Source organism: Perissodus microlepis, chromosome 9 (assembly GCF_051167445.1).
Source record: "Perissodus microlepis isolate ML-2025 ecotype Zambia chromosome 9, ASM5116744v1, whole genome shotgun sequence".
NCBI lineage: Eukaryota > Metazoa > Chordata > Actinopteri > Cichliformes > Cichlidae > Perissodus > Perissodus microlepis.
The window spans coordinates 7,640,623-7,654,237 of NC_140469.1; the positions used below are offsets into that span (position 1 = coordinate 7,640,623).

At 40.1% G+C, this 13,615-nt stretch overlaps 1 protein-coding gene and 1 pseudogene across 3 annotated transcripts; both read right to left on the reverse strand.

Moving 5' to 3' along the window:
• Nucleotides 1-757: 757 nt before the first annotated feature.
• Nucleotides 758-11,369, reverse strand: LOC146379947 (copine-3-like). Of its 3 annotated transcripts, XM_084938862.1 has the most exons (17): nt 11,232-11,369; nt 10,477-10,625; nt 9,942-10,121; nt 9,482-9,556; nt 9,324-9,395; nt 9,154-9,234; nt 7,295-7,384; nt 6,474-6,572; nt 6,257-6,343; nt 6,123-6,182; nt 5,897-6,030; nt 5,662-5,716; nt 5,441-5,492; nt 5,182-5,315; nt 3,989-4,225; nt 3,130-3,242; nt 2,468-2,574 (listed from the first exon to the last, which is right to left on the reverse strand). In XM_084938862.1, exons 2-16 carry the CDS (start codon nt 10,606-10,608, stop codon nt 3,132-3,134), a joined length of 1,599 nt encoding a protein of 532 aa, XP_084794988.1. In that variant the 5' UTR covers nt 10,609-10,625; nt 11,232-11,369; the 3' UTR covers nt 2,468-2,574; nt 3,130-3,131. The 3 variants fall into 3 exon arrangements, with proteins under 3 accessions (XP_084794986.1, XP_084794987.1, XP_084794988.1); XM_084938860.1 differs by lacking the exon at nt 3,130-3,242 and having other exon boundaries at nt 758-2,574; XM_084938861.1 differs by lacking the exons at nt 3,130-3,242; nt 11,232-11,369 and adding an exon at nt 11,010-11,214 and having other exon boundaries at nt 758-2,574.
• Nucleotides 11,370-11,846: 477 nt separating this feature from the next.
• LOC146379948 (uncharacterized) lies at nt 11,847-13,533 on the reverse strand (annotated as a pseudogene).
• Between the last annotated feature and the right edge of the window lie 82 nt (nt 13,534-13,615).

Here is a 13,615-nt window from a genome sequence, read left to right on the forward strand (position 1 = left end):
AGTATTTAACAACTGAAAACATTATGGCAACACTGAGAAGACAAATCATAAGGAGTGTGTTGTCAGAGGTGTACGTGTTGCCGTCTTAGTCCTCTTTCTGTAGGAAAACTTCAAAAAGCTGACTCAGTTCTTGTCTGAGGTACAGACCAGGAATAACGGAAATACGATCCTCCCACCCACCAGGGAATCGCTCCCAGCTGTAGGTTCCCCTCCTCCTGCTGAACTCAAAGAGCAGCAAAAAAACAGTCTAATGTAGCATCACTCAATATTTATGTGATTCTTTAAATAGGTTTAAAAGATCATTCTTATAACTTTATTCTACAAAACACCTAAACTTCTCTGCATTGTGAGAAGTTACATTCAAACTCTTAAAGAGAAGCAGCAGGTAACACATAGCTCTGAAATCCTCACCACTCAGGAAGTGGTGACAGAGGTAGTTCCCTGCATCCTGCAGGGCTTCTGGAAGCTTCCTCCTCGCCCTCTCTTGAGCATGGCCTCCTAGAGTCTGAGCAACTCTCCACCAGTGTCACAAAGGCCATACAGACACTCATTATAAGCTCTAAATTGGGTGGGGGGGAAAAGCATGAATCTTAAACTGGAACTGAAGAAAAATGATAAAAGATATTGAAAAGATAAACTCAACCTGAATAGCACGATGTCTTGGCTTGAATGGTTTTTCCAAGTTTTTTTGAGACAACAAGAAAGACAGGACTGTAAAGCTGTAAAGGACAGAATAGATGGGGCATAGACAGCTAGGTACTGGGGTGCAATCAATGGAAAATTGATAGCAATAAACTTTATTCTGATATATATGTTCAGCTGCAAACAAACAGAAACATGGACACATTTGCACATTTATATGTATATACATGAATACATTCTCAAATATAAACATACATATGTGCCTGTGCACAAGCACACACCCATGCATTTATAAACATATTTCTTCAGTATACACATGTATACTGTGGGCATTAGAAAGAATGCATTTTCAGAGCACTTCCGCACTGGCTTTAGTTTGCAGAGTTGATCAACATCCTAAACTAAGCTGTGGAATTAACATAACACTAACATTAGCAGCAACAGAAATGGCTTCAACTTTACTGTGTGCATGAGAAATAAACAGTTTCTAGTTCTTTGTAAGGGTTAAATGATGTTCTGATTTAATTTGTTTGAATAAAATAGGCTTTATTTGCATGCTTAATGCACAATGAAGGCACAGTTCCCACTTCTTTCAGACCACAAAGCAGATGAAACGTGATACATTTGTTTCATTGTAAAACCATATAAAAACAAAAAGGTAAAAACAAACAAAAGAAACATACATGTACATGACTAGGACCTGACCCATTTATCACCCGAACAATGTTAGCTGTTTGCCAATCCTTTAGTATCAGGTAAAGAAGTTACGGTAGATATGCCCTTGAAACATGCAGCTTCCCTGTTGGCAGCACGTATGTTTGCAAAGCCACAAAACAAGCAAAGGTGGGCAGAGTAAACAAGGTAAGAGAAGAAAAAACAAAAAAGTCTGCCTATATATCAAAGTATCAGATTATTAAACTCACCAAATATCGTTATCGATCTTAAAAACGACTGTGTCAGTCAGACTCTATATATGACTAACGATCAGTCCTGAGTTTGGTTTCTACTGTGCCAGCATGTTTAATACGGATTTATGTTCCTCTTAGTTGTTGGTCCAGTTGAAGGAATGATCCCGTGGTAACTTTGCTAATCTTCATCCAAGTGATAAAGTATCCTAAATGTAGCTGACACAAAACTACAAACTGGCATTATACATTCCAGTTATCACAACATCATTTCAGAATAATACTCTGGGTTTGGCATTTCATTCTAACTAAACAGAATAATATAATGTTTTGCTATAAATGTGCAATAATGCCACAGCTTTTAGAAGAAGCTCCACATGCCAAAAACAACAAGAATAAACATGTGGTATGATGCTATCAAAAGATAATCTTTATTATTTTACATTTTACCTCCATCCATCCATTTTTTTCCCGCTTATCTGGGGCCGGCTCGTGGGGGCAGCAGCCTAAGCAGAGAAGCCCAGAACTCCCTATTCTACATTTTACCTAATTTTTATAATTTGATTCTGGACCCAACAAACACGCATTAAAAAAAAAAAAATCTATCACACTGCTTTGCAGTGTTTTATCTTGTAAATCTGAATATCCTGTTATTCAGTAAATATTACATTAACACTAAAGCCTTAAATCTTAGTGTGGGTTATCTTGCAGTTGCTTTAGAATTCACTGTAATCTCAAAAGCACCGAGCCTGTTTTAGCATCTAAAAGCAATAACAGATTATTCAATCTAGGAGAGTGATTGTGTAGGATGTGTGTTTTCTTTTATCTCAGTGTGGTGATTGCATAACGTGAGGAAGCTATTAGGTGATCTATAGTTGTTGGAGATGAGATGAGTCTGCTACACAGTGCCTGCAGGGTTGGTTGCAGGGTTGGAGTTGGGTGGACTCAGTTTCATGGTATTAAAAAAATCCACCAGCTGACCTGGTACTTCAGCCAGCACGGTCTTTGCCAGCGCTTCCTTCGGTGCCTGAGGAGCAAAAAGAGTTAAGTCAAAAACAGTGAAGAGGAAAATAATTCTACATGTTTTTAACTGATTCCTTGCGCGAGTATTGAACACAGCAAGGAGAGAGTCGTGGAAATGAAGAGAGCTTAAAGGAAAATTCCACACATTTTAATAAACATTGCATTTCAGATGTTATCTTGACACTTTCTGAGGCTGTAATTATGTCAAACTCCAGCAGAGATGATTATACTTTTGAGGCCGGTGGTAGGCTAACATTAATCAAAACCTACTAAAACACTCCTGGACCGATCAAAGATGTGCTCAACTGCTTATCACTTTAACAACAAAGTGCCGCTTTAACAGCGTTACGTAAATAGAGGAATTTTCCTTTAATAATAATTCAGAGTGCCACCAGTGCCTTTAACCAGAGCCACAGATCCTCAGTCAGACAGTACGACAGACTTTGTTGTACCAGACTGATGATGAATCGCATGCAGTGATTCATTGCTGCAGTTTTTCGTGCAGGTGAAGGAGAAGTTAGATGAAAGCAGGGTTTATGACTTAAGATTTCTGAGGTACCCCTATGAAGGACTAGGATCTTGGGGAGGCTTCAGTTTCAATGAACTGAAGAAGGAGGTCACTTGCTGAGGTAACTCGGCCAATACGCTTTGGGCAAGAGCCTGGCTGGGCGCCTGAAAAGAAATGGATAAAACAAAGCAAAGAGATAAGCTAAAGCTGTTTTCACACATGCACCGTAGCTCTGCATGTTTCCAGACATTACACAGGTTGTGGTAATGCATCTGTCAGTCTCAGTCAGACTGGACATTAAACGGCCGTCAGCCTCCCGGCTCTCTTTTAACAACGCACTCATGTGGGAAGAGCCCATGAAACCTCCTCTCCTACACCAAACAGCATATTTCACTGGCATGAAATGTAAGGCTCCAGTGAGGCAGCCCATACAGTGGACTACACGAAGCAGAGACCCAGCATTAGCACACCCAACTTGGGACTTACATGGTGTAAGTGTGGGTTTGCCCCGCCTACACAACCCCAAGTTCTCCCACACTTTCCCACTGTGGGCCCACATGGGCATTGTTCTTGGGATGTGGAAAATGTGAGAAGGGACATTCTCTGGTTGTCCTAACATGTTTCCCGCAATATTTCATGTGTGAAAACAGCTTAGATGATTTTTAGGCTGAGGCGCAGGCAATCCCTCACTTTGGATATATATGATTAACTGGTATTGGCTCGAGAAACACTCTGCTCCGTTTAGTTTGTAATTTTAATGTCAGCTTAGAAAAAAAAAACAAAAAACAAAGTACATGCAATGTGGACAGAAAAATCAGGGGGACACCCAAAGCTAACAGCATCCAGAAACCTGGTACATATAGATATATAATAAAAACAACAAAAACTTGATGTTTTTACTGTCACTTACATTTTGAAACTGCCTGAATGGTACAAACTGGACAATGTCTCTCATGGCAGCCTCGCCAGTGAGAGAGCGCAGGCGACCATCGTCTCCATCCAGGAACTCCATGGCACTGAAGTCCGCCCCTCCGACCCCGACGATGATGATAGACATGGGCAGGCGAGATGCGTTGACGATAGCGTTGCGCGTCTCGTCCATGTCCGTGATCACTCCATCAGTGATGATCAGCAGAACAAAATATTGCTACAAGAAGACAACAACAACAAAAACACAACTATTACAGCAACATGTAAGCAAGAAGCTTTTGAATCCTCATCAAAACTCTGATATTTGCTCAGTTCTACTGCTTAGTGCCCCTCGAGCATCAGAAAGCCCCATCCCCCGTTATCCTGTAGCTTTGGATCAAGCTATTATCAAATCATCTGCTTCAATGTGAAGATTATACAACCATTACACTGACAGGACTGCCCAAACCAAATGTTTACTGAGAGTATGAATGAGGTAGTGAATTCATAACCCACTTTTTCCTTATTAACAGGACAGCATATGTGGCCATGATGTAAGATTAATTATTTTCCCAAATACAGTATCCAATAATGGCTCACAAATTCCAAGAGATATTGCAAACACTTGCAGTTTTTTAGTTTTGGATTTGGGATGTACAAAAAACAAACAAACATGTAGAGTTAAGGCATTTTTGAGTTTGCCTGCTCCAAAAGCAAATGTTTTTGCAAGGTTTTCAAGTTGAGTGCTAAGACTTTAACACACTATGATCTTACTAGAACCGATGACTAAACATATGAATTTGTAGACTGCACTACTCATGACATTACTAATATCTCTTACTCTTCAGTGCAGGCTCATATCCCATGTGGAATATCGCAAATGCTCACAGAGTTGTATAGTAAAAGGTAACCTACTAGGCTCATATCCTTCTTCTCCATAATGTTATTCTTGGACTTTGCCAGAGTAGCTTTGCATTATTCACAGCATAGAACAACCCCTATTTATCTTATACCAGCCCTTGGTGCAGTCCCTCAGTTCATCCACTGGGTGGGGTTGTATGTTAAGCATGCATCATCAATCTCTTATTTTGTCAATTGTAGATGGTCCGCATGTTAAAGCATTAAATTAAATTTCAAATATGAAACTGAAAGCCCTTGCCTACAGTGAGTGAGCTGAAGAGGTGAAATACTCACAGCTGCAGTGGTCTGCTGGAGGGCTTGCTTTGCAAAGCAGGCCACATGGTTGATAATCGGGGAGAAATTGGTGGGGCCGTACAGTTTGACTTGCGGCAGGCAGCTTCTGTAGGCTTCAACCACACCTTCAATACCTACACACACCCATACAGACACCATTGATTAAACACACTACGAACTGAGAACTACAGTGTACTAGGGTGCATGTGTATAGTAAGTAACAAAACATCAGCTCCAGTGCATTTATCTGTAAACTCACCTGCACAAAATGGATTTGATGGGTTGAAATTGAGCGGAAACTCATGGGAAACCTGTAACACAACAGAATATAACAGAGGAAAAATCTGCAAATCAGAGCAAACATCACAGGTTCACAGTGTGATCTAACAATGTCAAAGCACAATCTACAGTATGGTAACAAACAAAAAACTGTCTTATGTGGTGTGGAAATGTCTCATTTCATATAAACAGAAGCTTTACCTGCCATGTGGGTGGAATCTGGGCTCCAAAGCCAAATGCAGGAAACATCTTATCACTAAACATGAAAGACACACCAAAAGCTTATTTGAATTATGAGCCATAGATTGCATTGCCAATAAGTTCATACAGTTATCAGCCAAGTTAAATGAGTCCCTATCATACAACCCTACTTAAGTAGCTTTAAATATCTCATAGTTTACACTAATAATATCAGGTATGTGAAATATATCCCTACCTGTCATAGTCCTGGATGACATTACCCACTGACCAGATTGCAGTGAGATACTCATTAACACCCTGGGGACTAATGTAATGCAGAGACTGGGGTGACCGAGGATCCCCGTTGGAACCTGTGAAGTCAACGGCCACCTATTGACAAACATACAGATGAAGCTATAGAAAACCTTACTGCAAAGATGAATGAATGAAAACGGGAAAGAAACAGAGAAGACGAGACTCACAGTGAAGTTAATCTGACAGCCTCCCATAATATAATCCAAGAAGGTATACTCCTTCACCACCTACAACAAATATACTGGTCATCAAGTCAGTTTAAAAAGCAAAAACAAAACAACAACAAAAATCAATACCACACCTGGCACAGCTTTACGCTCACAACACCAGAGTTCTTGTAGCCTTTCTTCTTCTGTTTCTTTTTACTGTTGATGCATTCAAACTCTGCCTGCAAGAATAAAACCACAGTAAAGGCCACATTCTGTTGCAATGTCAGAGATCAAAGGGCAGTTTTAGCCATCAACTCAAACACAGTGTAGAAATGTTTGAGCTGCCCACATATTGCAGTACTCTCATACCGGAGAAGTGTGTGAGGCTTCTTGGAGGCGTCTCATTGTCGTCTCAAAGACTCCAATAAGATCATGTGACCCGTCATTGTCGTAGTCGTAACACTCAACCTGAAAACGGGCAAAAACATTTGGTCGTGATCGAGTTAAACTGGAGGGGGAAATCTTCCATTAAGGGTCAGTTCACCCAAAGTAGAAGTAATAAATAACCAGACTTTGCTAAGAATACTTTCTCTATGGAAATGGGATTATTCTCGGTAACTAGGAGGCCTCCGAATAAAAACTAAAAATATCCGCAGTGCTGGATGCCATTATAGACAAATGAGAAAAGGTTTGGTGAACTTCCTCTCTGCAGACAAACAAAACAGAAGAAACAAACAACATGCAAAGGTAACACTCAAATGAACACTTTGTACTCCACGTGTTCTTGAAGAGAGGCAGACAGTAAAATGACTGGACTTGTATGTGTTGCTTTTTACAAATGGTAAACTTGATAAAAGTGGCGAGCACCTTGCAGAGACCCCGCCTTGTTCCCAATCTGCTCCTTTCATGCACACATCACACAGGAAACGATGGAGAGATGTAAAAATACAAATACTTTGATTCACAAATAACTCACTTGTCCTCTATGGTGGGAAAGTGCTTCCTTCCTGACATGTTTGCTTCAGAGGTTAAAAAAAATATCATCAAGCTAATTTGTAACACGCTAGTTACTTTGTATGTTTTGAAGTACCACTTACTCCGACAGCTCTAAAGCAGAACAGTGAATTTGAACTCAACAAGAAAAATCTGAGTGATTGTAGGTGCCCAGTGGATTGAAATCATTTACTTACTTTTATTGGCTTCTCCATGTCTCCTCCACAGAGAGACTGCAGAGGGATTCGAAACGGCCTCCATGTTGGATTCAAGTTGTTCTTCACCACCTGAGAAAAACAGTTCATCACAATCAGATACTGCAGAATACTACAAGTCCAGTCGGTCTGGTTTAGTCAACATGTCACTGGAGAAAATGTCAAATATGCTCCTTTTATCTCATCTGTGGTTTGTTGATGCTGTGTCACCAACTGGTAGGCTGACCACCTAATAACAACAACGCAAAAACTACAGCTACAGTTTGTTATCCAACAAAGGAAATTTTAGTATCAGAAATACGGTGAGTTCTTGATCAGGTGCTGAGGAGCACCACATGGAGGAGAAAAAATGTTTTTTCCCCTCTGGAGCTTATTTGGTCTCAAACAAGAGCCCAGTCCTTCCAAGAAAGAAAAGCTATAAATACACCCTCACATTTGGATCAAAACCGGTTTTCAGTATTTGAGAAACAAAGCACAGGCTTAAGTTAATGCCATGACTCACTGAACAACAACAATATAGAGTCTGGAGCCTGACTCTAAAACAGAGTCAACCCCCTTCTCAAAATGCCAAACTTCAAAATTTAAATTAACAGGTTTACAACCTGGTACGGAAAACTGTTTGTATCAGGCTCTCTAGCTTTTATAATCACTCACCTGTTTTGATTTGGTTAAGACTTAAAGTTAGGGTGTGGCCTCTTTGACAGGTAGATAAGGACAGAGAGCCTAAAGCCATCTGCTACGCCTCACCTCCACCAAATCCAGTCACTAAACTGGAGTGTTCTGCTGTTAGTGCCTTATGGAACATTGTAATTGTATTATCAGATAAATAATACATCCTGTTGTGAGGTACACACTGCCAAGAGAGAGATGTATGTAATTCACCGATAATTAGCAGCTATGTGTGTCTGAGCAGCTTGCTAACTAAGCTAGTGTTAGCTAATAATAATTGTGCAAAAGCTGTGTTTAACAGTTACACCATCAGAAGTTCCTCTTTTCACCCTGAATATTGAGGGTGAAGAGAAAAATCACTGTTCCTCCATCAGAGAAAAGTTAGAGATAAGGAGAAACTTTGGTCTTCTGCAGATAGTTTTTCGCCATGACTGCCATAATTGATGGGTCATTGCTTTTACTTCCCACGTCCTTCTTTCTTCATGATTTCATCCACCTTGATGAGATTCCCAGTTTCAGACACACTGAAGCATCCGCCAGCATAATATTCCCACCACCATGTTTCACTGTGGAGATGATGATGATCTTTGGGTTGTACGCCTCTCCATTCTTTCTCCAATCATAAGAATATTGAATTGATACTTCTCACTCTAGCTCTTGACACTCAGAAATGCTGTGATAACTTTGCACATCCATCTCCTCCTCTGTGAGCATCAACAATTCTTTTCTCAAGTCTAAACTGATTACTTTCATTTTTGGCATGACGCTTTCTCCAGTGACAGCTCAAACCTCTCCTGATGTTTTTATAGTATGTGTAAATTTAAAGATAGTCTTCCCCTCTTCATTTTACAACCTCTGAACATTAAATAGCTAAATCATATCATTGCACAGCAATAGTCTGTGCTACAGCTCAATAAAAAGGTCCGTTTATCAGGGTACTAATAATATTGACCCCGGTCATTTTTCTGGAGTAATTCTGTTATTGTGTGCAAATAGAAATAATGTGTCTTCTAAAGAAAACTAATATATTTAGAAGTGCCCTGTTAAAAAAACAAAGCACTTGGTAGAATTTTGATCATTTTGTCCTCATCTGTGTATCTAGTTACAACTTCTAGTTCTGTTATTTGGCATCTTTTGGATAGGCAGGAGCAGTGTAAAAGCTTTGTGTTCACCTCTGTTCTGTGAGCCAGCTGCCAGCCTGTTTCTGTCTGCTTGTAGAACTCCAGGTAGGGGTCGGACTTTCCAAACAAATCCTGTGTACGAAAATGAATAAAGGGAATGAGGTCAATAATACCTAAAAATGAAAGAATGAATTTAAGGTTTGACGCTGTATCAGGCATACCTTGTTGTCTAGTTTTCTTGCTGCCACTTCAAAATTCACCACCCTATTGTCTTTTATTTCCTCTGCATTGATCTATAACACAATTAAAGATAAATGACTGAGACAAAAGCAAATCAACACCATCCAACTGTTTATCTGCAGCTTTCTGCATCACTCACTGTGATGGTCCCTTTCCCTGCTGGCGATTTGTTCTTCAACACAAGCGGTCGGGTCAGTTTCTTACTAGATACAACCTAAAAGCAAGCAAAAAAAACATGCACTTTGACAAAGACAATTAGCCACAGCAAAATAATTTGAATGAACAGGCTCAGAATGAAGACAAGAGAATAAATGAGTAATACACAGCAGCCTGCAGACCATTAAGCAAATGACAAATCAGGCATAATGAACACATGAGGTCACTTTACACCGATAAGAGTCGAACCAGCAACTGCTTATCAGGGATGTTAATGCTTCATCTGCAACATGGTAACACTGTAGTGTCCTCTTACAGCAAAGTCCTACCAGTTTTGTATCTGCAAAATCTTGTTTACTTCATTTAACAGTAGTGAATTCTGAAATGTTGAACACTGAAAACCTTCAGCCTTACAGAAAGAGGAAAAGAGAAGGAAACCTTACTTGGCCCAGGGTGCATTCTAGTTCACCCAGGAAGTCATCGTCAGTCAGGTCAATTGTCTTGTTGTCAATGTCATAAACCCCAAACTTCAGCTTTTGCACTATTTCAAAGTAGTAGTCAACGACAAACTTCTTGGCAAACTTTGGGCTGAGACAATTCTGGACTTTCTCTGTGCGACCCACCTGTTAGAAAAGATTGCATCAGTTAGTCAGAGAAAAATTAGTGCCGTGAACTCTTCACAAAGCAGTAGTTTGTATTGAGACACACAGTGAGGAAACAGGAAATTAAAACTATCCCTTCAGGGGGCTTTTAACACTGTTAACAATTAACACTGCACTGTAGCTTTCTCCTACTACAGTGATATAACCGATTGCACCTAGAGAACATGTGGGCTTTCCAATATCCTGTCTTATCAACTTTCCAGTGTAGGGAGAGACTCTTAGGAATCCATCTGTTCCTTTCAAAGTTAGTATGGAATACAGGCTCATGGTGGTGGGTTTGACACTCAAATCATTTAGATCTGCTAAACACACTGACCTCATACCACTGAGAATCAGAGCTGTTCATTAACAGGACACACAGGGGGTCTGACTTTGAGCCGACGTCTTTGTCCAGGAGGTTCTCACAGGACACAGTCAGCTCCACCTTGGTTACACACTGGGCAGCCATGTCTAATTGGTAATAAACTGGGAAGACAACAACATAGAGGTGTTAAAAAAACACACATTGCACTACATAGTACTATGAGCCCTGATTTAACAGTAAGTGGCTGTGGTAATGTTTAGTGAAGATCGTCCTGAAATACTGACATTTTTGCGTTTGTTTACGTAGGTATACAATTGTGACGCTACTGTTAGCCCTCCCAGCCTCCCTCTAAACGAAACCATTCGTGCAGCTAGGCAGTGATGTTGTTCTAACACACAGACGGGTTTGTTTTGGTTTTTGTTTTCGGGAGGATTTTTTTGCTTCGACATTACGTTTAATTATTAGCGGTCTAATGTTACACTACATTAGGGGTGCTAACGTTACACTATCCCGTTATGACTAAGGTAGCCAATGAATTCACTTACGTACAATGCTTCTCTGCTGCACAGTGTCTTGGAAAATGTGACACAACCATTAATGCCGTGCAGTGGGTGTGGAGCAGAAAAGCTAAAGAGCACTTAAAAAAAAAGACTGCTCGTAGGCTCACAGGGCTAATAAATGCTAACAACTGACAACTAACTAGGTTAGCTGGTATACCACGTCAACTTCCGCAAAATTAGTATAAGCTAGTTTAAATTCAGGCTTACCTTTGAAAGTGTGAGACGCGTTATGGGACTCACGGAAAAAAAATATTGGCTACTATAACCGACACTGGTAACACTCCCTTGGCACAGTGCTCCTGTAAGGAAAAGTAGCTCCCGTCCGCTTAATCTCGAAAGCACGAAACCACGCCCACCAGTTTAAACCAACAGGGGCGTCACCAGGAATCTGTGTGTGGGGGTGGCTGGGTGGGGGGCTAAGGGCAAGAGGGGAATATATGATAAATCTGATATAAAACCAGTGTAAACTACTTTAAACTAGAGTAAAGCCAAAAAACAAAACACTGGGTACAGTTTTCAAACTCATATGCAGTATTTTGTCCTGCTAATGATCTATTAGGTGAAAAGTGGAGCTGCACAAGAGTTTAAACATCCTTTAGTGTTGGATAATGGTTTTGCAAAATATGGAAAAAAAAAAAAAAACCTCTCACTTTTTACTACAGCAGTGGCGGATCTAGAAAATTTTACATTGGGGGTGGCAAAGGAGGGGCAAGAGATCTCGGCAGGGTGGCACATCTTCAGTGAAGTATGTGAAAATCCCCTATGTGTAAATGGAGTCAACAAAATATCCACAAAAATGCTTTAAAACTATTAATTGCATCATTACCTCTTCTAAGGAAACACAGACAATTGCACAAGAAAAATAATTCCAAGAAGACAAACTGGATGGGCACTCTCTGCCATTTGCTTTGTTTCTTTCAAGAAGTCGTATTGTATGGCACATCTCAGTTTGTAAGTCTTGCAATTCAGAGTCATATATGGAGAAATGATCTCACCTATCTATAATGGGAAGGAATATAGAGACTGCTGTTGACATTTGTTTTCTGTCCAAATGTAGATAAGACTAAGACTATCAGACAGTCTGCTAGATGTTTGTTTTGGTCTTTTTGATTTGGCAATGGTAGAAAGATGGCAACTATTGCATGTTTCAGTGGCTATACGCCACAGCTCATCAAAGCTCTCCTCTTTGAGGCAGTCTTCAAACGTCTGTCGGAGGGCTTCATTAAGGTCAGCTGCTTTGGCAGGGTCCACATTTATTGACTGGAGCTTCTCAGACAAAATCTTTGTTTCACGTAGAAATTTTCTGAAGACCATAAGGAGTCCCGTGGAGTCAGTCTGAGAGCGTAATCCTCTTGCATCTACAGCATTTTGTGGATTTTCCTCCAGCACTCTCATTACTGCAGACAACCTGCCAGGAAGGTTTTTATGCGTAGCAAAGCAACAGGACCACCTAGGGTCACTCAGTTTTGGTCATTCTTGTGCTGGCCTACCGAACATTTTTTTTTGAATATTAATCTGATTATTGTGAACATGTGAGCCTGACATGAATGTATACAGTCTTTCCAGCAGTGAAAAAACATGCAGCTTCTGCGACATCTTTCACAGAGTCAGCAATGACAAGATTTAAACACTGAGCACTGCAGTGAAGATAAAATGCATACATAAAATGTATATTTGGCAACTTCCTTAAGTCTTATTTGGACACCAGAGCCCCTGCCACTCATCACTGCAGCCCCATCATTTCCCCCACCACGTTCTCTTTATATTACATCCCTTACTTCTCCAGACATCAAATGATCTTCTCTCTTAAACTGGAAGCATCCAATTGTTCTGCTCTTTGGTATTCAAGGAAGCTCTCCTGAGTCGCACCATCATAATAATATCTTACAACTAGAGATGACTGCTCAGTTTTTGGTTTTTATGTCCTTTGTCTCATGTGTCAAAATAGAAAAATGTTAACTTTCTTTAACATTCTTGAGGATTTCCTCACTCACCACTTCAGCTAAACATCCCAGAATCTCCTTTTGAGTGCTTTTGCTGATATATTTTGCGTTTGTGGGACCTTGTGACGGTCGTCTTTTCACTAATGCATCATGTTTGCTTATTAGATCTAAGATCTTAAGGACATTTCTCTGGTTTTGTGAGGTTTCTGTTTCATCATGGCCATGTTCAGAAATGTTTTGAGTGGCTGTCAAAAGCAAAATTTCAGTCAGTTTGAATATAATTCCGATTTTTAATAACTTACTGTTTGTACCATTTCTACCACTCACTGAGGAAACTTGTTTTTGTTGCTCGGTGAAGTGTTTTGGGTAATATTTTTAAATGTGGCCGCACTACTGCATGTGATTAGTGTATGTACTAAACCATCCGTAACCTTCAGCAGACATTTAATTCATTACAAACTTATTTGTCTTACACGTTTTGTGTTAAAACATCACCAGGAGAAACTGATTTCACCTGGAGAAAGTTGGGCTGCTCAGTGGCTTCACTCCGCTGCGTTGCAGACCATCGCGTGAGCATTTGATGTTTTTCAGAGACCTAAGATTATATTTACAATTATTTAATTTTAGTGAATTAAAATTTAACTTGAA

Coding starts and splice junctions, on each gene's coding strand:
- LOC146379947 (XM_084938860.1), bottom strand. CDS start 10,608: ATGGCTGCCCAGTGTGTAACCAAGGTGGAGCTGACTGTGTCCTGTGAG. Junction 6,344..6,473: donor AAGCCTCACACACTTCTCCG/GTATGAGAGTAC, acceptor TTATTCTTGCAG/GCAGAGTTTGAATGCATCAA. Junction 2,575..3,988: donor CATTCAGGCAGTTTCAAAAT/GTAAGTGACAGT, acceptor TTTGCTCCTCAG/GCACCGAAGGAAGCGCTGGC.